The 23910-nt window shown below is 40.7% G+C and overlaps 2 protein-coding genes and 1 pseudogene across 9 annotated transcripts in view; 1 reads left to right on the forward strand and 2 right to left on the reverse strand.

Moving 5' to 3' along the window:
• Nucleotides 1-305: 305 nt before the first annotated feature.
• Nucleotides 306-23709, reverse strand: LOC134068922 (uncharacterized protein K02A2.6-like; annotated as a pseudogene).
• Nucleotides 13606-15294, reverse strand: LOC134068644 (piggyBac transposable element-derived protein 4-like). Its single transcript, XM_062524330.1, has one exon. The coding sequence runs from the start codon at nt 15292-15294 to the stop codon at nt 13606-13608; it is 1689 nt and encodes a 562-aa protein (XP_062380314.1).
• LOC134068923 (complement factor H-like) overlaps nt 22391-23910 on the forward strand; it is a 70972-nt gene continuing 69452 nt past the window's right edge. For 3 of the 8 annotated variants that reach the window (XR_009936736.1, XR_009936738.1, XM_062524740.1), the window contains exons 1-5: nt 22392-22590; nt 22864-23055; nt 23138-23246; nt 23368-23438; nt 23569-23766. Coding sequence is in view for 5 of the 8 variants with exons in the window: in XM_062524740.1 (XP_062380724.1) it covers nt 22452-22590; nt 22864-23055; nt 23138-23246; nt 23368-23438; nt 23569-23766 (709 nt within the window). In the remaining 3 variants the exon portion in view is untranslated. Of the gene's footprint in view, nt 22591-22689; nt 22760-22863; nt 23056-23137; nt 23247-23367; nt 23439-23568; nt 23767-23910 lie in introns of those variants that run through there. The other 5 variants (XR_009936737.1, XM_062524739.1, XM_062524737.1 and 2 more) reach the window with 5 other exon arrangements.

Here is a 23910-nt window from a genome sequence, read left to right on the forward strand (position 1 = left end):
TGTCTAGTCTCGTTAAAGCCCCGGTTCTGCTCTTTCATGCAATATAGGTCTCATCTCGCTATGACTAATAATCGCGGAGCAATGTACAGAGAAAAATGGGTGTGTTTTTTGACGCACTTTGCGTCCGTCGGGCTCATAGGGTCCGTTAAATTGACTTGGAAAAAAATAGGATTTGTAAACTGTCGGAATGGGGGTACTAAAATGTGTCGGATTGGCAGCATGTCTAAATAGCAGCATGTCGAAATAGAGGCATGTCTGAGTGGTAGCATGTCGTAGTGGTGGCATGTCTGAGTGGCAGCATGTAACCACGTCCCTCATCGCTGGGTGTGTCCACCCGGGTTCCCACAGGAACACTGGTGCTAGTGGAGGCTGGCACCACTGGCAGGCTGACAGTCCATTGGTGGAGAGGGCTCTGGGGGTGTTGCAGGCCCTCCTGTTTCAGCAGCGGCAGACACCATAGACAAATCTTCATCCGGAGTCAGTCCCGATTTTCTAAGCTGGTCAACATGGCGCCGCCAAACGATGCCTGATGTACGGTGGCCCTGAAGTGCAAAACACAACACAAATAAGACAACACAACACAAAGAGAGAAATCACGGTCCCGAAGTGCACAACACAACACAAAAAGAGACAACACAACACAAAAAAGAGAAAACACGGCCCCGAAGTGCACAACACAACGGCAAATCACACAACACAACACAAAAAGAGACAACACAACACAAAAAGAGAAAACACAACGGCAAATCACACAACACAGTACGGTCTATGAGACAGTACTGTCTCATATGACCGAATAACCGAATCAATGACCGAATAATTAAATGTACGGTCTATGAGACACTGTCTCATAGACCGTACATTTAATTATTCGGTCATTGATTCGGTTATTCGGTCATATGAGACAGTACTGTCTCATAGACTGTACATTTAATTATTCGGTCATTTCCATACAGAATTACGATTCACACAAGTCCCCCCAGACAGCCGTGAAAAAGGCGGCATTCGCCAAAACGCGTGTCCTTTGCATCCCTGCACATAGGCTAAATCAGAGACGGTTGTATTTGAGTATCTTTGGCTAAATACAGCAGTAGTTGTAGTGTATCTGATCAGGCAATCGGTGCTCAACTATTTGATTTGACGCAAGCAACACACAATCTTTTCTTTCTGGCCAGCAAAATTCTAAAATAAACCCTAAAGATGCTTCATCCGTCTTCTACTTGCTCTGCTAAGCTAACGTAACGCCATCCAAAAGTAGCCTAACATAAACGTTAACGTCACATCAGTTTACTTACTTGATGGTCGTGCATGGATGTCGCCGCCGTCCTCTTGCAGCTTTCGACCACATTCGCTGCAATAGTTTGGCTTTTGAGTAGCACTATATGATTGTCCACAATTTGGACAAAACATTTCCTTTCCCTTGGCTTGGCTAGCCGTCCTGTACATGATCTGGCCATAGACCGGATCTGACGCGCTGGGTTCTTGTGATTTTCGGCATGCTGTCGTGTCCAGGTTCTTTTGTCCAATCAGCGACGATTCATGTGGCCCGAAGGTACCTACCTCTTCCATTGTGTGGTCTCTTAATTGTGTTGTGTTGTGTGATTTGCCGTTGTGTTTTCTCTTTTTGTGTTGTGTTGTCTCTTTTTGTGTTGTGTTGTCTCTTTTTGTGTTGTGTTGTGTGATTTGCCGTTGTGTTTTCTCTTTTTGTGTTGTGTTGTGTGATTTGCCGTTGTGTTTTCTCTTTTTGTGTTGTGTTGTCTTATTTGTGTTGTGTTGTCTCTTTGTGTTGTGTTGTGTGATTTGCCGTTGTGTTTTCTCTTTTTGTGTTGTGTTGTCTCTTTTTGTGTTGTGTTGTGTGATTTGCCGTTGTGTTGTGCACTTCGGGGCCGTGTTTTCTCTTTTTGTGTTGTGTTGTCTCTTTTTGTGTTGTGTTGTCTCTTTTTGTGTTGTGTTTTCTCTTTTTGTGTTGTGTTGTCTCTTTTTGTGTTGTGTTGTGTGATTTGCCGTTGTGTTGTGCACTTCGAGGCCGTTTTTTCTCTTTTTTGTGTTGTGCTGTCTCTTTTTCTGTTGTTGTGCACTTCGGGCCCGTGATTTCTCTCTTTGTGTTGTGTTGTCTTATTTGTGTTGTGTTTTGCACTTCAGGGCCACCGTACTGATGCTACTTCAACGGTATAGGACAGGGGGCCATGTCGTTCTTTTACTACAGCCAGGACCCATTTGTGGTCTCCTTTGTAGCTCCTTGCCAATACGCTCTGTCCAATGGCAAAGTGTCGCAGTTTCCCTTCACAGACCCTCTGAGCCTGTTGCAGTTGTCTGTCTTGGACAGTGCGTCTGCTATTTGGCTGGAGTAGATCCAATCTGGAACGAAGAGGACGCCCCAGGAACAGCATGGCTGGTGTCTGGTTGGTGGTGGCATGTGTAGCATTTCTGTAGGCGAACAAGAAGTTACTCAGTTTATGGTGGAGAGCGATATTGTCATTCTGCATTGCTCTGAGGGCTTGTTTTAAGGTTTGAACGAACCTTTCTGCCTGACCATTGGTCGCCGGGTGCCAGGGGGCTGAGGTGATGTGTCGGATCCCATTTCTCCTCAAAAATCTCTGGAAGTCGTCACTTGTGAATTGGGGCCTGTTATCACTGACGAGTTGCTCTGGAACTCCAGTTCTGGCAAAGAGATCCCTCAGCACTGTGATAGTTTGACTTGTTGTGGTGGAGTTCATAGTAAAAACTTCTGGCCATTTGGAGCATGCATCCACCACCACTAGGAAGCTCGTGCCCATGAAGTGCCCTGCAAAGTCAACATGAATGCGTTGCCATGGGGATGCGGGCCATTCCCACTGGTGAAGTGGGGCACGTGCTGGTTCATTTTGCACCTGTTGGCATCCCAGGCATTGCATTGCTACACGCTCAATATCTTGGTCAATCCCGGGCCACCACATAAAGCTCCTTGCTAGCGCCTTCATTTTCTACACTCCCAGATGGCCAGAATCGAGTTCTTCTAAAACCTGTGTTCTGAGGCTACTAGGTATGATAACTCTTACGCTCCACATGACACAGCCAGCATTCAAGGTAAGTTCATTTCTATGCTGATAGAATGGAGCTATGGTGGTTTTGTGGGCTGCAGTCCAGCCAGCTTGTGTGGCTGCGTAAACCTGAGACAATGCCTTGTCACGTCTAGTCTCAGCCTGTACCATTTCTGCTGTGACGGGTGGGCTTTCAATTTGGCTGAGGGTGAACATATCTAATGCATTGCAGTCGTCCTGTTTGTTGTTGATATCCTCCAGAGGCAAACGTGACAGTCCGTCTGCGTTGGCGTGGTCCCCAGTCCTTCGGAACTCTATCTTGTACTGGTGACCCCCAAGAAACAATGCCCAGCGTTGCATACGGGCAGCAGCAGTCACTGGAACCCCTTTTTGAGGACTGAAGATGGACATGAGTGGCTGATGGTCAGTAATGAGAGTAAATTCCCTGCCAAACAGATACTGATTAAATCTTTTCACGCCCCACACCAGACTCAGTGCCTCTTTGTCAATCTGGGCATAGTTTTTCTCTGCTTTCGTTAGCGATCGCGATGCGAAAGCTATTGGCCGTTCACTACAGTCATCCATTATGTGAGACATTACTGCCCCGATGCCGTATGGTGAAGCATCGCAGGCTAGCTTAACTGGTACAGAAGGGTTGTAGTGGGTCAGGACTGTGTCTGATGTCACAAGGTTCTTTGCTTCTTTGAAAGCATGCTCACAGTCTCTGGTCCACACCCACTTCCGTCCAGCCTGGAGCAGCTCGTTCAGGGGATGGAGCACCATTGCCAGGTTGGGCAAGAATCTGTGATAATAGTTCACAAACCCCGGAAAGGATCTCAACTGCGAAACATCTTGGGGTCGAGGTAGCCTGATTACCATCGACTTTCAAAGGCTCTGCGAGACTTTAGTCTGACCAACAGCCTGTGCTAACACGGTTTCTCCAAGCGCTGGTTGACCCGCCTCCTTTAAGTGCCTCGGTTTGCTACTGGTAGATGTCAGAAAGCGGATTGCCGAGTTTAAACCAATAACAACACTCTTTCCGCTGCCTTGAACACGCCTCTACCCAGAGCCGTTGGAGCTGCTCAAAGTTGATTGGTTCTCGACCAAAGGGGGCAGTTCCGCAGATTTCAGGAACTCAGAAATCCTTCTCAATGAGCAGTTGACCAGACCAGCAGCAAAAGCCTGAAGGCGTTGCGTCACTGGGAGGGCGTGCCAGGCTAGGGTCGAGGGGCCTTTAACACTGCCTGGACCTTCTCTTGACACTTGTGTAGCCCATTCGCATCAATGGTGTGTCCACAATACATAACGCAGTGCTGCGTCACACGAGTTCGCCTGTGGCTGCGTGTAGGTTTTGCTATAGGCTACAGTAAAGAGGAGGCCTAACTGTGTTGAACTGTTAAACTGTCTGTTTGTTTCTCCTCTGAAATAGTGACGTGAGGTTGCACACGTGTGTGCTGATTTACAGGTAACATATTTGTAGACTAAGGGTTTTCTCATAGTGAGATCGTTTGTGCAGTTTGCTCAAAGTAACAGTTTCTCATATTCTCATATTCCAAGGAGTTTTATCTCTTAAAACATTTCATTGTGTATAGTTTCCTTTAACGCCAGGGGGTTAAGAAATATAACTAAGCATAAAGCCTTATTTTTGTTTGCTGAACAGCAGAATACAGATTTTTGTTTTTGTCAGGAATCTCACTCGGTTAAACGATGCCAATGGGATAATGATATGTGGTTTGCTAACTGAAGTGAGAGGTCTGCAGGGGTTTTGACCTTAAAGCATAAATTTAATGGTGATATTCTACACACAGACTCGGATCCTAATGGACATTTTATTTGTCAAGTTACTAGCTGTAACAAGGTTGTTTTCATTATTTTGAATGTATATGTGACCATTCACAGCGAAATCAGTCGTTTTGCGCACATCGTTATTTTGAGAAAATCAACAATAACAAACTTCCGGGTTAAAATGTTGAATTTCACGTTTTCGCATAATTCGGCTGTATACAGTCTACAGTTTCATATCGTGAACGCATTTCACTGAAAAACCTACGTTTTGACTGTTAAACCCGGCGAAGATTCAACACATTTGCTGTCATTCCCGTTGTGCACGCGCCGCTTAAACAGGTGATTTCTCCTCTTCTGGCATATCGTGACAGGAGAACCATGCCAACTTTAGATGCGGTTATCTTAGCGATAGTTTGTGTAATACCCTTGATATACATATCGTTGGAAAGCTTAGTTTATGGCCGTTCACGTGAGCACAATAACTTAATTTACTAAATTTTACCGAAACGACTGGTTCCGCTTTACAGGGTCACATATGGGTACAATGGTAATACAGAAAATGGGCATTTATTCATGGAACTGGAAAATAAACTTAAATTTTGGTTAGCTAAATTCCCAAATGCCCACATAGTAATGGGAGGAGATTTAAATGAAATCCTCAACCCTGCTATTGATAGATTTCCACCTAGCTGTCACACTCGAAATTCCTATCTTAAACGGTTCATGGACACATTGAATTTGGTTGATGTATGGAGAAATAAGTTTCCTGATGCAGCTGTATTCACCTGGAACAACAAAGATAATTCTAGACTTTCCCGCATAGACTTTTGGTTGGTCTCTAGCAGAGAATATTCAAGTAAATATCTCACCTTGTCCTTTAAGTGACCATAAGGCGATTTCTATATCCATTAAGTTGCTTTCCTCAGATGTCTATAAGAGAGCCAGTTACTGGAAACTCAGCAACTCTCTTTTGGGTTATGAACAAGTGAAATCTGAGATCTCTGGTTTAATTTCACATTTTTTTAGTAAGGCCACCATTGAAAACTCTTTTAATCTTAATTGGGAATTATTTAAATATGAGTCATCCAAGTATTTAAGGAAATTTGGGAGTGACCTGGCCAAAATTAGATCGCTAGAAGAAAAAAACATCATAAATAATATTTCTTTGCTTTCTCAACTATCTCCAGATGCCTTAACAGAGGATGACAAGGTAGACTTGATCAGATTGCAAAAGAGCTTGGATGAAGTATACAAAAGAAGGGCAGAAGGTGCTTTCATTAGATCACGAAGATGATGGCTTGAGGAAGGAGAACAAAATTCTGCTTATTTTTTTAAGCTTGAAAAATACCGTGCTACAGTGCCTATAGAAAGTCATCATACCCTTTTGAAATAGTTACTTTTTTTGTCTTACAGCCTGAAATCAAAACCCATTTTAAAAACAATCTTTTCAGTTTTATTCACAAATTTAGCTGTACAACATCAAAATAATGAAAAGAAAGTCAACAGTTCTGAAAATTAATAAAAAATTAAAGACTAGAATAACAGGGTTGGAAAAGTCATCATACCCCTGACTTAATACTTTGTATAGCTTCCTTTTGCTTTCATTACAGCCCTCAATCTGTTTAGATATGTCTATTATAGCTTTCCACTCCTAGATTGGGGAATATTTGCCCAATCTTCCGTGCAGAATTGTTCAAATTCAGTCAAATTCTGTAGGGAATGGCGATGGACTGCTCTCTTCAAGTCAATCCACAGATTTTCTATAGGATTTAAGTCAGGGCTCTGACTTTGCCACTCAAGGCTAGTCACCATCCTATCCTTAAGCCACTACTTTGTTCTTTTGGCAGTATGTTTGGGATCTTTGCCGTGTTGGAAGGCGAATGACCTGCCCATATTCAGCTGTCTAGCAGAGGGACGCAGGTTTTCCTCAATCATTTGGGTGTACTTGGCAGCATCCATTTTCCCTCCTATCCTGACCAATTGCCCAGTCCCCACTGAAGAGAAACATCCCCACAACATATTGTTGCCCCCACCATGCTTCACACTAGGTATGGTGTGTTTTGGGTGTGTTTGGGTGTGTATACTGTGTTTGGTAAGCGCCTGGAGCTCAGTCCAAAAAGGTCAATCTTAGTCTCCAAAAAGTTCAATCTTAGTCTCATCTGACCATAAAAGCTTTTTCCAGATGGTAGCAGAATATTCCAGATGTGTTTTTGCACTGAACTCCAAGCGCTATGTTTGGTGAAAACCAAACACAGTACACCACCCAAAACACACCATACCTAGTGTGAAGCATGGTTGAGGCAACATTATGTTGTGGGGATGTTTCTCTTCAGCAGGGACTGGGCAATTGGTCAGGATAGAAGGGAAAATGGATGCTGCCAAGTGCACCCAAATTCTTGAGGAAAACCTGTGTCCCTCTGCTAGACAGCTAAAGATGGGCAGGTAATTCGCCTTCCAACACGACAATGATCCTAAACATACTGCCAAAGAACAAAGCAGTGGCTTAAGTATAGGATGGTGACTAGCCTTGAGGGGCAAAGTCAGAGCCCTGACTTAAATCCTATAGAAAATCTGTGGATTGACTTAAAGAGAGAAGTCCATCGCCGTTCTTTACAGAATTTGACTGGATTTTAACAATTCTGCACGGAGGATTGGGCAAATATTCCCCAATCTAGGTGTGCAAAGCTATAATAGACATATCCAAACAGATTGATGGCTGTAATGAAAGCAAAAGGAAGCTCTACAAAGTATTAAGTCAGGGGTATGATAACTTTTCCAACCCTGTTATTCTAGTCTTTAATTTTTTTTATTAATTTTCACAACGGTTGACCTTTTTTTGTTATTTTGATGTTGTGCAGATAAATTTGTAAATAAAACTGGAAAAGATTGTTTTTAAAATGGGTTTTGATTTCAGGCTGTAAGACAAAAAAAGTAACTATTTCAAAAGGGTATGATGACTTTCTATAGGCACCATCGATCAAATTAACATTGATGGTGTAGTAACTGATGACCCAAAACGCATCTCTAAGTTTTGATCCTCGTTCTACCAGAACTTATATACCACAGCTTACTCTGAAACAGATACTTTACATTTTTGTTAGGTTACTAAAGAATATCCCCCTGCTGAAGGAGTCAGACAGAGATACTTGTGATTCTCCTTTATCTCTTACAGAAGTCAGTAATTGCATAAGCCTTCTCAAAGACAATAAATCACCTGGAACAGATGGTCTAACATTTTACAAAACCTTTTCTTTGGAGTTGGCTCCTTTCTTATTGCAGGTATTTAATGAGAGTATTTCAGGCAACACTCTGCCTTGGAGCATGACTCAGGGAATAATAACTCTCATACCAAAACCTCGTAAGGACTTGCTTTATACTGTATTGATAATTGGCGGCCTATCTGCCTATTAAACAATGATTATAAGATACTGGCTATTATTTTTGCTAAGAGGATTAAAGGAGTTCTGCTCTCTATTATTGATGAAGAGCAATCTGGGTCCATGCCCAATAGATAATATTGTTGATAATATAAGGTTGGTCTTAGATTGACTTGATTATTCTCACTTAGTTTCAGATGATAGTCTTATTTTTTTGTTAGACTTTTTTAAGGCCTTTGACACCGTGGAACATAGTTTTCTTTTTCATTCTCTGAAGAAATTTGGTTTTGGGGATTATTTTTGTATATCTCCATTGCCGATCGAACTATCATGGTTAGTCAGTTAGCTGACGATACAATGTTGTTCTTAAAGGACAGCTCGCAAGTTCCTCTTGCCATTGATATAATACAATTATTCACCAAGGCTTCAGGTCTTCGTCTGAACTTAAAAAAATGTGAATTGTTGGCGATAAAAGACTGTAATGATGACTCTATTTCAAATATTCCTGTTAAAGACTCTGTTGTATACTTAGGTATTACCATAGATAAAAATGACCCTATTATTGAAAAAAATAGGAAGAAATTGAATCAATGGTTGCCTAGAGACCTCTCATTAAAAGGTAGAGTCCTGCTATCAAAAGCAGAAGGGATTTCTAGATTAACTTATGCTGCACTCTCTCTCAGTGCTAACAAGCAAATTTGTGATGTTATAGATAAAATGATATTTAACTTTGTTTGGAAGAATCGCCATTATGTGAGAAAGTCAGTCTTAATGAATCAATACAGCAAAGGTGGCTTAAGTGTTTTAGACTTCACTACGCTGAATTATACATTTAAAATCAACTGGATCAGACGTTTTTTCCGATGTCCTACTTCATTATGGAACTTCATTCCTCATTATGTTTTTTCTTCCCTTGGTGGTCTTAACTTTATTTTACAATGCAGCTATAGTATTGACAAAATACCTCTTAAATTGGCTTCTTTCCACAAGCAAATGTTGTTGGCTTGGTCCTTACTTTACAAGCATAACTTCAGCCCCCATACATTCTATATATGGAATAACAGATGTGTTCTCTACAAAAATAGATCTATTTTCTTTAAGACATGGTTTGATAATGATATTATTTTGATTAATCAGTTGTTTAACCAGCATGGCCAACTATATTCATACTCAATTTTTACACAGGTATGGAATCCCCATTCTTCCAAGGGACTTCTCTATTGTGTTTGATACAATACCATCAGGCATTATTTCACTCTTTAGAGGAGTGGGGGTGAGTCAACATCTCCCTACATTGGGCAGTGTGTGTAACACTAGTATTGGAAAGGTTTGTCTTTCACCACAAGGGAATATAAACAGAGCTATTCGTACACTTTTCCAACAAGATCTCATTACTACTCCGTGTTCTTTATCACACTGGTCCAATTGGGTAGGGGATATCTGTTGGGATAAAGTTTGGCTTTTGCCACAGAAATTCTTCTTGACCAATAAAGTTAAAGAAATATCTTTCAAATTGCTACATAGATTTTATCCTACCAATTTTTATATGGAGAAATTTAAAGCAACACCATGGAGTTTTTCCAACTTATATGCCTTATAAACATGAGCTACGCGATCTTTTGGCGTTTGAAAAAAATAAAACCCATGGAATTATATTCATATGATGATATGCTGAAATGCATGCTATGGGCTAGGCTACCTGGAATAGCTATACATTTCACACGCAACGCAGGCAGTCCGAGTTTGCCCAAGACGTGAGAACTCCTCCTGCAGAAATCGGCTTATCAACAAAAGCACGTGTATCATCTAGTCACTAGATTCTAGTGTCATCATGCTGCCAACCAAACTGCACGGGAGCTGGTTATGTGTGCTAGTTATAGCCTAGCTCAACATGTAAATCTACCGCCTATATATAGGCTACTGACCAAACAATTATCTTGAAAAACAAAGTTATCACATGTAAGATTCCTTCATCATATTATAAGAGCTCTGCCTCTCCAAACATTTTGGGCGTGCAAATATATGCCACTATGGACGTGAATAGCCTACCATAGAAAACAATATCTGGTGACCATCGATTTTTTTTGTATGTTATGACACTTAAAATGACCACCCTAGATTAGGCTACGCTATTGCTCATAAATATCGTAATGTTTTTTTTTTTTTTTTTTTTTTTTTAAATAAGTAATGACCAACAATGACCAACATCATCCCAATACCGAGAACGCGCACAGACCTGAGCTGAAAGCCTAGTTTTACAAATGTATCACAACTGGTATTGTAGTAGGCTACCACATAATTTAATATTTAATGTGCAGCCTCAAGTCTAGCCTATACGCTATGTCTAACTTGCTTCTGGTGTAACCGTGACAGATTTTACGACATAAGTAGAAGAAATCACCGTTTCCCAACTGTAGGGGGACCCCAAGAGCAAAACTTACATGGTGTTGCTTTAAAAAAGACATCAATGTCAATTGTTCTTTTTGTGGGGTTGACAGAGAAACCATCATTCATTTATTTTGGCTTTGCCCTCATTTAGTTTGAAATGGGAAAATGTCTTGTTTGGTTTTTATGAAAACAGAAATCTTCCCTCTCATTTCTACCTGATTAATTTGCTAATAATGCTGATGAAATACTACATGCATAAGTCTAAATTTCAGAAAAAAAAACCCAATTTTATAGAATTTAGTATGTGAAACAATATATAACAACAATCTCTTGCAGTAATAATAACCCTGCTGAAAAAAACAGCAAGAAACCAGCTTAGGCTGGTAGCTGGTTTTAGCTGGTCTTTGCTGGTCTTTGCCCAAAACACAGTTATTATTGCTGGTCTTTGCTGGTGTAGCTGGTTAGGCCACCAGCTAGACATGCTGGCGTGACCATCTGAGGAAGCTGGTCGTGCTGGTGTGACCAGCCTGTCATTTGGGATACAACTGGTTTAAGATGGTCATGCTGGTGACCAGCCTGTCAAGCTTGACAAAGATGGTCAAGCTGGTTTTCTAGAATAACCAACATAAGCTGGCGTGGCCAGTAAAAACCAGCAATGTGGACCAGCAACACCAACTAAAATGACCAGCTTAAGGTGGTATGACAATCAAAACCAGCTGAATTACCATCATAAACTGGGTAAACCAGCTGAAGGTGTGTTTTCGCGAGAGTTTTGCTGGTCTAGCTGGTTAACCATCAAAGGGTGGTCAAATAAGCTGGTTAACAAGCTGGTCAACCAGCAAACCACCTTTAGCTGGTCAGGCTGGTTTTTTCAGCAGGGAAGAAGGCTATTAAAACGCTAACATTCTTTGTGCTTTACAATGTGTTTTTATGTTTTTTTCTAAATTTTATTTTAATATTATTTTATATTGTCTTTATTATTTTTGCATTGTGCATTCCCCTGGCGTAGTTGAACTGTGTAATGTATACCATTTGTATACTGTTTGTATACTTAAATTGATCCAATAAAAAAAAAAAAAAAAATCTATTTTGTACTGTGTGGTGGAAATGACGGTGAACCCAAGGGACAATGTGTTTTTATGATTTTTTCTAAATTTTATTTTAATATTATTTTATATTGTCTTTATTATTTTTGCATTGTACATTCCCCTGGCGTAGTTGAACTGTGTAATGTATACCATTTGTATACTGTTTGTATACTTAAATTGATCCAATAAAAAAAAAAAAAAAAATCTATTTTGTACTGTGTGGTGGAAATGACGGTGAACCCAAGGGACAAGGGTTCTGCTTATGAACAATATATGAAAATGTGAATAAATATTGCAATACATAATATGTATAATTGGAATAGACCATATTTAGGGCCCGAGCACCGAGGTGTGGCCACTGAAGTGGCTGCACCGTAGGTGCAAGGCCCTAATGTTTTTGCTCAGATTATTAGGGCCCGAGCACCGAGGTGCGGCCGCTGTAGCAGCGGCTGCACCGTAGGTGCAAGGCCCTATTGTTTTTGCTCAGATTATTATTATTATTATTATTATTATTATTATTATTATAGTTTAAACCTCTTACCGGTAACATTTTTCACCAACTTGGCATGCTCTAAAACTCTTGCAATTTAGCTGTCATATGTAGAATTGCATTTGATACTCAGAGACAGAGCTGTGGCCTAGGGTGTGGCTCAGGGACTCTATAGCGCCACCTACCGCACTGTCTGTTGTGGTTGACACGTGCATGCACGAAAATGAACCAAATTTGGTGGACATGTGTGTTGTATTATTCTGAACAAGTTTTACATTTAACCTGTTGACGAGTGAATTCTTTAAGACAATGCCGTTCCCCTGAGAGTGAATTATTTTCCCGTCTCCTTTTAGAATTCTACTCAAACGTTCTATAGTTTCAGCGTTCTTTGTAGGAGAATTATTAAATATTCTCACGTTTCACTTTACAAGTGTGGCTCACAAAATTATTTTTGCTTAATAAATTCACCATTCAGCAACATCACTGACCAAACCAAGAATATCTGTCAGGCTACCCATTCCTGCAACTTGGAAGATATCGCGATGTTGTATAAAACAGCTGACGGTGATAGTGTCGGCTTAGATTTTTTTTTCTTTTAGGTCTATGGATTTTCTCCGTCGTATTCATGAGATGTCAATACTGTTATCATTTTTGTTTTTGAAGAACACGCACATAATATTTTAATCTTCTAATGTAAAATAATATAATTGCAAAATGCTGTAATCTCTGATCAAGACTTGACATCAAGCACGTGACCACTCACGACTTTGTTTTGCTTCATCAGCTGCACGCGTTTTAGCGTCTAACATCACAGACACATTTTTCTCACACGTGTTGTTTAGCTTAGCATTTCGGGAAGACTTTCCTCATCGAAAATCGTGGAGTATCATCGTCAACTCTCAAAATCCAATGTTACAGCAGGCATAGCTGATAAAATGGTAAGTCTATTTCCATATTTTGTCCCACATAGCCTATTTCTGATGGCTAACGTTAATGTTGTACTGTGCTGTAGTAATTTATCAAGTCTCTCATTTTCTCATGTAGGCTATTTGAACTTTCGTTCTGTAGTCTTAATTAATTGGTGTCAGCTGAAGGATACCAGCAAAAAGAAGAATGTGAATTCTTACCGGGATAACAAAAAATCCCTTATTTTCGAAGTTCAATATTGATAAATGTAGACGAAAGCAATACAACGTAGGATAATGTAGTAGGCCTACATGTAACATTGTCTTCTTCACTGGTGGAAATGTATTTATGGACACACAGAGATACATTTTAAAGTCCGAACTCGGGGAAACTTTTTAATCAGCAACAAAACACATATGACTTATGGTAGGCTATATTTAGATATACAGGATTATATATAGAATTGATTTCATATTGTTGTATTAAAAAAATAAACTAAAACACAGCAACTGATGTTAATGATAATGCCTCATGAATAATAACTGTATTTTTCAATAATGTTTCAGGCTGTGAAACTCGGCGAAGCATGGAGTTGCGCACAATGCTGTGTTACACGGAGCACAGAAGACACGGGTGAGCTTCCTCTGCCGGGGCCTTCGTGTGCCGTGAAGGCAGACCTTGCAGTGCCTTCTTGTGCTCTTTCCTTGGGCATCTGTCTGCAGCACATCAGAAGGGAAATGTCGTGCTGTGAGGCGGAGTGGATGGTCCATTGATGGGCGCCCAGCGGTGGAGGCATGCCGTGGAGTGTGGTACTGCTCCAGCAGCTGACGCATCAGATTGTCTCTGAACGCTTGAGGCCGGATGACCTTACCAAGGGCCTGCTGGTATACAATTTGCGCATTGTGGACGCAACAGTCAATCAAATGAAAAAACACTTTTTTGTACCACTTCAGAGACTTTCTTGTACATTCCACAAAACTGTTGCGCATGTCAAAGCGGTCCACTGCCCCCATGTGCTTATTATAGTCAAGGACACAGGAGGGCTTTGATTTCCTCTGGCCTGTCATGTAGTCCACCTTGTCTGAATCAGCCATCACAGCTTTACTGACCGTGGAGAGGACATGGACATCTCTTTTGTCATGCCACTTAACAGCTAAAAGCTGCCCAGCCCTTTTGAACTCCACATCACTCTTTCTCATTTTGCTGGGGAAAGTCGGCATTCCCTTCCTATTTGCCCTTACAGTCCCACAGGCCCCTGTTCTGCGTTTCATCAAGTACAGAAACAGCGTTGGACTGCTGTACCAGTTGTCCACATATAAGACATGTCCCTTCCCTAGATAGTCTCCCAGCATTGAAATCACCACAGAGCCAGACACACCCAGGCCATCAATGTTCACAATGTCGGTTGGAGAGCCAGTATATATGATCAGGTCTTGCACATAGCTAGTCTTCACATCACAGAGGATAAAGAATTTGATGCCAAATCGGTGTCGTTTTGATGGGATATACTGCCGAAATCTGAGCCTACCCTTCCACAGCATCAGTGACTCATCTATGCAGAGGTTTTGGAATGGTGTGAATACTTTTTTGAACTGTGTGGTTAGATAGGAGAACACCGGAATGATTTTGCTAAGGAGGTCAGCAGTGTTCAAGGTGGTGTTGTCTGCAAAGTGAAGGGAACGCAGAAGAATTAGGAACCGATCTTGAGAAAAGAGGGTGAAGAAAAAGGGTGTGGAGTACATGATGTTCGTACCCCAGTAGTCCTTCAGGGCCCTCTTTTTCACTGTTGCCATGAGCAGGATGGCCACAAAAAATGTGTAGAGCTCTGGTACAGTTGTGTTCACCCATTTCTGGAGCTTACCCTGCACATCAGCCGTCTCCTTCAGCTGCTCAGCAAAGGTGTTTGTCTGCTCAGTGATGCGGCCCACCAACTCTTCTGTCATTAACAGTTTGAAGCAATCTGCCTCGGATACAGTCCGAGGCAGGTGTGACTGCACGCCACTCCTAGAGCCATCAAAAGTGAACTCGTCTGGGGCATAGGCGCCGGCTCCCTCCCACCTCAGCTCATCGGTTGGTGGTACCTCATCCATTGGAATGGGCACCTCTATCTCCTCTACAAACTGAGGGATTAATTCCTCATCTGAGTCCGACTCGCTCTCTGAGCTCATATCCAGGTCTGGGACATCGTCGGAAAAGATCATGTTCATGACCTCAGCTTCGGTGAGTCCCCTATTTGCCATTTTTAATCTAATCTTTCAGAGTGCTAGTACCGATGTGTCTTGTAAAACAATATCTTGCCCGCGAAGTGAATGATTTCGTTCTAAAGGCTCTGAGGTAAATGAATGAACATGTTGCTAACTTGGATTTGCTAACGATTACAATATGACATACAAGAGTATTGTGGGAATAATGCTTTATTGGTTATTTTATTAGTCACAACATTTGCGGTCAATAAATGTACAAGTATTCCGGTTATTATACCTCCAAACGTAGGCACAAGATGTGCATGTAAGCGCAGGATATAAGCAAAAAGGTCTCGGGTTGTTACTGAAATATAAGACAATATTTTGACATGGGCGCAGCCATCTTTCTTTGAACGACATGTAAACAAACATGGCGGCGCCCTATGAGCCTTTCGGTCGGTGTTCGCCTTTCAGTGAACGCAAACCGTAAACTGAAGCTTGCTTATGTTCTTGTATCAGTGATGTTTTGTATATAATCACTTACAACGCGACACTGTATTTTAGCTGTCAATGTTTTATTTTGATCTTACAAACTGTTAGGTTTCTCCGTTTTGGCTGGACAGTGACGGTAGCCTACCTCAATGCTAATATTGGATTGCATAATCACAGACGGTTGAAGATGTGAGTCCATACATAACTGCATCACATGTAACTTTTATTCAATAAAAACGATGTTAAGTGAACATGTCTTGTTGAATTATTTGGGAAAAATGATTTCAAGGCAGAAAAATCCCTGAGTTTAATTGTCGCGTCACAATGCGGAACTCTCCGTTCAGGAACGTTCTAATCACATATTTGTGATCGTACTCCCAGGGGACCAGCCGCGGCTCATCACATATTTGTGATCGTACTCGTCAACAGGTTAAACTATATAGTAAATATTAAAATAATTTGAATTATGTGCGATTTTCTGATTTTTGCACATCATGTATTTTGAAATACTTCTCCTAGATGGTTTATCGAAATCATGTCATATATTGCGACCAGATTTTTGAATTTCAAATGTATATTGAAATGGCGAAGGTTTGAATCCAGGCGTCTTATAAAAGAAACAGGAAGTTGGCGTTATAGGCAGAAAACAGTGACTAATTTGGATGAAATTAAATTGAGTATTAGCTAGTGTGTTTGTAGTGACAGTCACATACAAGTTTTGATGTTGTTTGATGTGGCGTTAATTCTGTCACTCAATAGCACATTAATAAACGTGGCTGATGCATAGTTTTACCTAATATATTATGAAACTAGTTTACAAAATATTTATACTCATATGAACCTATGCTGAAATTTTGACATTAACCACATTAACAGAAAGTGAGTTATTTATGTTTTCATGAGTATGTGTCTCATATCCGCTTCTTTCACATCCGCTCCTTCCTTTCCCAGAGACACGCACGCAGGCTCCATCCCCCTTCCCCCAGCCCCCCCCCCCCTCTCCCTTGTCTCTCTCTCTCTCTCTCTCTTAGGCACACTCCCCATCCCCCATGCCTCTCTGTATCTAAGCCCCATTCTCTCCCTTCCTCAGTAAACATCATGAAAATGAGTGACCAAAATTGAAATGAGTCAGGAATGACAGTGTGATGCAAAGTAAAAGGTAAAGAAAATATCATGTGTATAATGGTTTTATTCGGGTTATATATTGTAGGTGTGTAGGTGTATCGTATTGTATGTTGTGCAGTGGAGGTAAGGAGACCAACAGAATAACTCAATTTGAGGATGAGTGAAGGCACCACAATCCTGTAGCTTATTTGCAATGTGTATGCATGACAACACCTTGGTTAATAGATCTGAAACTATCCTTAATATGAGATAATGATTAACGAAGGCTTAAGAATGCTCTGTCTTGTTATCTGTTGTGGTTGACACATTCATTCACAAAAATTAACCAAATTTGGTGGGCTTGTGTGTTATTGCTACTGCTAGTCAGAGACAGAGCTCTGGCCTGGGGTGTGGCTTAGGGACTCTATAGCGCCACCTACCGCATTGTCTGTTGTGGTTGACATGTACATTCACGAAAATGAACCAAATTTGGTGGGTATGTGTTTTGCTATAGCTCCGAGGGTGTGGCTAGGGACTCTATAGCGCCACCTAGTGTGTTACCTGTTGTGGTTGACATATACATTCACGAAAATGAATCAAATTTGGTGAGCTTGTGTGTTATTACTGCCGCAAGTCAGAAACAGAGCTCTGGCCTAGGGTGTGGCTTAGGGACTCTATAGCGCCACCTAGCGCATTGTCTGTTGTGGTTGATACATTCATGAAAATGAACCACATTTGGTGGGCATGTGTGTTATTGCTACTGCTAGTCAGGGATAGAGCTCTGGCCTAGGGTGAGGCTTAGGGACTCTATAGCGCCACCTAGCACATTGTCTATTATTGTTGACACATACATACACGACAATTAGGTACGCTTGTGTGTTATTGCTGCCACTAGTCAGAGACAGAGCTTTGGCCTTGGGTGTGGCTTTGGGACTCTATAGCGCCACCTATCTTGTTGTCTGTTGTGGTTGACACATACATTGATGAAAATTAACCAAATTTGGTGGGCATGTGTGTTGCTCATGCACATGCCCACCAACAAGTACGTGTTGCTTTGTTAGATTCCGCAAATGTCACGGGTCCGCACCACAGGTGCTCGGGCCCGCCATCGCTGCTTGTACTTGAAATCTCCATTATTTAAATATTCAATTTAGAATTAAGCAAGGTTGAAGATACAAAGTCTGGCCTAGGGACAGAGGTTAAACGGTAGAAACCATACATAAAAGGCCTTATATTATATAACAAAAAGAATGATTGAACCATGATATATTTTTTATAAGTTCCACTTCAGAAGAAATGTTTTTTAGTTTTTACTATTTCATCCAGGGACAAGAAAAGTACCATAGTTAAAGAATCACCCTTTTACTGTTTTTTACTGTAATTTGATGACAGACCTGTCATTGTGATACAGAAAGAAGACAGCACTGCACAGTACAAAGAATAAAAGGAAATAAAGTAGAAATCTGACCAAGGACAATCTCCTTATAGGGAACACTGTATGCAGTAGGCTAGCTATAGGAATTAGCCTATAGTGCAGTCTTTCTATAATAAGTCTTTGTATGGGTGACACAATCTTTCAGGCATTCTGGACTACTTGTGCAACCTCTGTAGGCTCCAGAATACTGGCTTATGCTACCAGTAGTAACACTGACCCTATCCAAATGCAAAACTAGTGAAAAAACAGTCAAGAAGGATGAAGATGGAAAAATTACCAGTTGCCACCACCTGTAAAACCATTCCTGTTTTGGGGGTCGTCTCACAGTTGGCCCTCTAGTACACCTGTAGAAAATCAGAGCAGATGAACCTGATTCACAACCACCTCTGTTACATATCTGGCCAGATCAATATCCCACAAGTGTGACTGACTTGATGCTATACTCCTATGAATCAGTGTTCCCTTAAAGGAAGTTCGGTATTTTACAATTTTCTGTTTTCTGTATTGCCTAAGGTGCAAACGAGTGTTTGACACCGAAATCTTGCATAGCGAGCAATGCTGAAGCCATACAGAGAACATTTTGATGTCAAACAGTCATTTGCATCCTAGGCAATACAGAAAACGGGCTTAAAGTGTAAAATACCAAGCAATTCCTTTATTTTTTTTTGTGCAGTGTAGACAGTGACACAGAACATGTCATTACCACACTGATTCTTGAGAATTTGCCTAAAACAGGTTTTAATTTTGAAAAAAAAAGTTCGTTAAATTACAAAATCTGAAGGTATGTCATTATAGACCAAGGTCTTAGCTGTTCAGCAATGTACCGGTGCAACCTCCCCTTTTTGTATTTTTTTTCATAAAATAGGCATTTTTCCAGTACTTATACAAGGTTTTTTTAGGCCTAAATAGAAAAAGTATGCTTTTTTTAATCCAACAACCATATTTTTGAATTAAAACAGACTATTACTTTAATAACTACACTACTGAAGAAACATATTGTAAGCATATTTATTTAAAACAAATAAAAAATGAATCTGACGGTGTGACACTAATCTGACGGTGTTGACAGTGGTTTCATTACAACATAAACTTCTAAAATAAATACCACTCAAGTCTTGCTTGACAACTTTATTTAACTATTTGGTCCAAAAAGCCTCCGTTGAGGACCATTTGGAGGCTTTTTTCACCACCGTTAAGCAGAAAACCTGACGGTGGGTGACATCTGACGGTGGTGACAAAAATCTACTCTTTCACATGATATGCATGAATTGTTCACATTATCCACCCTGTTTGCATCCTATTGCTGGCTACTTCAAACCTCTTCTTAAAAAGTAAACATTTATTTTATAATCTAATCTAATATTTTGTATACAAAAGAGACGGTGTTGACATGTTATGGTTGTGACAGTAGCAGTGTCCAAAAATATGAACAACTTTAAGAGAAAATAGCAAACTAATGGGAGCTTGAGTGATCTTAAAGCATGCAGTACGGCTGAAGGTTTGAAAATGAGGTCCTCAAGAATGTAGTTGACCTTGTAGTTGCCTGATTTTATTGCCTTTTATAAATATCTGACGGTGGTGACGAAAATGTGGGACACATTTTGAGCAGCCACGAAATAATAGTAAATATTGCTCAAAACGTACTGTTTGGAGTTTCTAATAAATAATACAATGTACTCTTTCATGTGGTAAAGATATCATTAAATTAAATGATTGCTTTTAGTGTTTTTAATCAAGTCAAAATGATTATCTCCTATTCGAGGACAACTGATTTTGTAGGGTATGGGCCAGCATATAATCATTAAATTAATACAAAAATAAAATAAACCTTTAAAAGAACCTTACATTTGTGCAAAGGACCCCCTGATTATAACCTTGATTCTTTTTGTTCATGGAAATGGTATTAATTTCCAACAGTATCAGCACTTTTCTTAGTGAGACATGTTTTAGGCAAATTCTCAAGAATCAGTGACCACCATCACCTGTCATTACCAACACAACTAGTTTTGTGTTGGTAGTGACGTGTTGCGGTAATGACATTTTTAGTTTTTTTCAGGGAAAAAGATGCTAGGTCATGGATTTGCTAACATCACTCAACAGCTAGTACAACAATAACTATAAATACACATAAATGTTGTACTACAAAACACTATTAATGTTGCAGAATTGCCATCTATAAATATCAATATTAATGATGTTGGGGGTAATGTCTCTACTAAAATAGACTGGTCAACTCTTTCTGGTGATGACCTGGTAACATACTATGCAAACACAGACCAACACCTGAATAATGTCTATCTCCCCAGAGAAGCCATTTTATGTAAGGACGTTCACTTTCGAAATGAAAACCACAAGGCTGACCTTTGTAAAATGTATGATGCTGTAGTAGCAGCTCTGTATGAGGGTGGAAAACCACTTGCTAAAAACAAGAGAACCAGGGCAAATAACATATAAGACCTGGATGGCTTGAACATGTGGCCCCATACCAGACTGAAGCCCGGGAAAAGTATAATCTCTGGGTCCTGGCTGGGAGGCCTCGGCAGGGCCCAGAGCTTGAGTGTAAAAAACAGGCTAATGCCAGATACAAGTATGCTATTCGTTTTATATCTAGAAATGAGCAAGCCATGAGGGCTGACTCTTTGGCTAGTAAAATGATGGAAAACAATATCAATGGCTTTTGGAAAGAGGTGCGGTCCCTCAATAACTGTAAATCTTCCCTCCCCTGTACTATTGAAGGAGTCTCTGGTGAAGAGAACATTGCTGAACTATGGAGAAAACATTTCAGTTCTCTTTTTAATTGCTTACAACACGACCCGTATGTAGAGGATTCTGTTTCCCAAGATGAATCAATGACAATACTGGCACATGAGGTGTATGAGGCAATACAAAAATTGTCCAACAGTAAAGCATGTGGCATGGATTTCATAAGTGCAGAACACCTGAAACATGCCAGTCAGAGGCTCTCTCTTCTCCTTGCTATCAACTTCACTGGACTGATGATACACGGCATATTGCCAGATTCCATGTTATCCATTCTGCTTGTGCCAGTCATCAAGGACAAAACTGGAAAGATCGGCTGCCTGGACAATTATCGACCTATTGCACTGGCCAGTATTCTGTCAAAAGTTATGGAAAGAATCCTCCTTGACAGAGTAAATGTATATATGTCTCTTCCCTTGACAATCAGTTTGGGTTCAAGCCAAAGCATGGCACAGATATGTGTATTTATGCCCTTAAAGAGATAGTGAACTTGCATAAATCCAAAAATTCTACTGTTTTAATGTGTTTTATAGATGCTTCTAAAGCGTTTGACCGTGTGAATCACAAAAAACTTTTTATTAAGTTAAGACAAGGAGGAGTGCCTGGCTACATTGTGAGGGTACTTGCCTATTGGTACGCTCACCAGAAAATGCACATCAAATGGGGGGTAGTATTTCGGACCCTTTTAGTGTGACCAATGGGGTTAGGCAGGGTGGCATTCTGTCCCCTGTTTTATTTAATCTTTACATGGATGAGCTGTCTATGTGAAGACTGAACAGGTAGTTTTGAGAATTTCAATTCTGATCTGCGAAATGTAGCCTACCAAAGAAACTGCATGTCTAATAGTATGCCTAATTAGGACCCCTATTTCACCTGTTCGGGTAATTTCCAGACATCTTGAATCGAACAGAAAATGGTCGTCCCGTTTCAGTCCCGATCTTTTCCCAAATAGTCTTTGGCAGGCTACTTTCATTTATTGGGCTTTAGGTTAAGATGCGGACTAGAGACATCTCGAAGGGAGGAGCTGCGAAATGCATGATGTTCACAGCATGTTTTTTATTGTGTAGTCAAGGTGACGAAGTTTTAAAGGGTGCCACCCTGTGGTGTGTGCGAAACGACTCGGGAAATTGCCTGACGCCATTTGAAGTTGAAGAATGCGTTTCGAAGTTCTCAAACATGTGTCAGTCCTGATGTCAAAAATGAAGGCGGTATTATTAAATCAGTGTTACACAGACTATTTTACACCACGATATCGCAAGAAAACAATGTAAAATTCCAAGTGGGGATAAACGAGATGCGCGTGGTCTCGAACACTGCATGATAACGGGAAATATTCGTCATAACATGTGAACGAAAGAGGCGCAGCTCTAAACCAACTTGGGCGAGGTAGCCTATTTAATGTTTGCAGACTATCAGACCAACAATGAATCTGCTACGCGGCACAGCTAAAATTATGAAAAACATGAATCAGAATTTTAGACAGGGCGTGGAACAGCTTGGGGAGAGAAGCATGCTGCAGTCACTGATAACACTGGGTCTTTTTTTTCTTCGTATAGTTAAAGGTAATGTTTCGCTTAATGACACAGTGTGTGTGTGTGTGTGTGTGTGTGTGTGTGTGTGTGTGTTAATAAACTGTCAGAATGTAAACAAAATATTCCTTTAACGTAGGCTTGCATACTGAATGTTTTGCTCTTTGTCTTTTCTGGTTCGTTGGCTAGTGTTCTCTACCCGGTAGATTTTAATTGCCTGCGTGCTTTAAATTATTCACAAACAAAACAGCCTAACTTTCTTACCTACAATGTTTAGGTTAATTTAACCAAGCTTTTACTTCCTAGCAGCGGAATGCCCAATTCCATTGGACCTTGGACAGAGCGTTATTTTGTCAAGTGAGGCAGTTCTACGGAATGAATTCTCAGAGGGATCCCAAATCACACTGGAGTGCGACAACGGATATGTTCGACGGGAAGGATCCCAAACAATTACCTGTATGAGCGGCAACTGGACTGAAGTGAAGTTGATATGTAAAAGTAGGCTGATTCACACTCTGAAATTTGAATAGGCTACCTCAAGTCATCCAAACATCGTCTGATAGGCCTATTTGTCTTTCAGGGAAAGATTGTGGACCCCCCAAAGTGATTCCACATCTGACATTTATATATAAGAATGGAGAGAATGCTACATATTTTAGGGATCGAATAACAGCAGTTTGTGAGCAGGGGTAAGTAGGCTATGTTGTAGGATAATCTACTCCAGAGTCATGTCCAGTTTGACAAGTCTGCTACATATTTTATGTGATTTTACGTTAGACATTAGCCTATACGCTGATTCTTTCCTATCAGTTTCCAGCTTGTGGGATCAAGTCACTGGCAGTGTCTAAACCATGGATGGAAAGGGAAGTCAACCTGTTTAGGTAGGCCTCACTGATTATGTTTACCACATGTCATTGGCTGTTTTGTATAGTTTAATCTGATATGTTGTTATTAGTGCATTTCTGTAATTAGCTGAAATTCCCTCGATGCCATTTATTCATTCTCATGTAGAGATTGTGTGTGGTGAGGCTCAGCTGGACACTTTACCTGTTCTGGAAAATGGACGTATCGTCAATGCTCCTCTTCACGAAGAACACATTAAGATGGGTGACTCCATTCAGTATAGCTGTAATGATGACTACCATCTCACTGGAAATGATACCATCACATGCACTGAGAATGGCTACAGCGAGCTGCCCAAATGTGAAAGTGAGTTGTGTCTGTTTCACAGAGATATAGGCTTCTACTTTAATCTGAAATGCACATGGGTGGAGGGAATAACTGACACGACATACAGAGCTGTGGTGTGACCTTACTCCATTTATTCAACTCACTCACTCATGTAAAATATCA

Source organism: Sardina pilchardus, chromosome 21, assembly GCF_963854185.1.
Source record: "Sardina pilchardus chromosome 21, fSarPil1.1, whole genome shotgun sequence".
Classification (NCBI taxonomy): Eukaryota; Metazoa; Chordata; class Actinopteri; order Clupeiformes; family Clupeidae; genus Sardina; species Sardina pilchardus.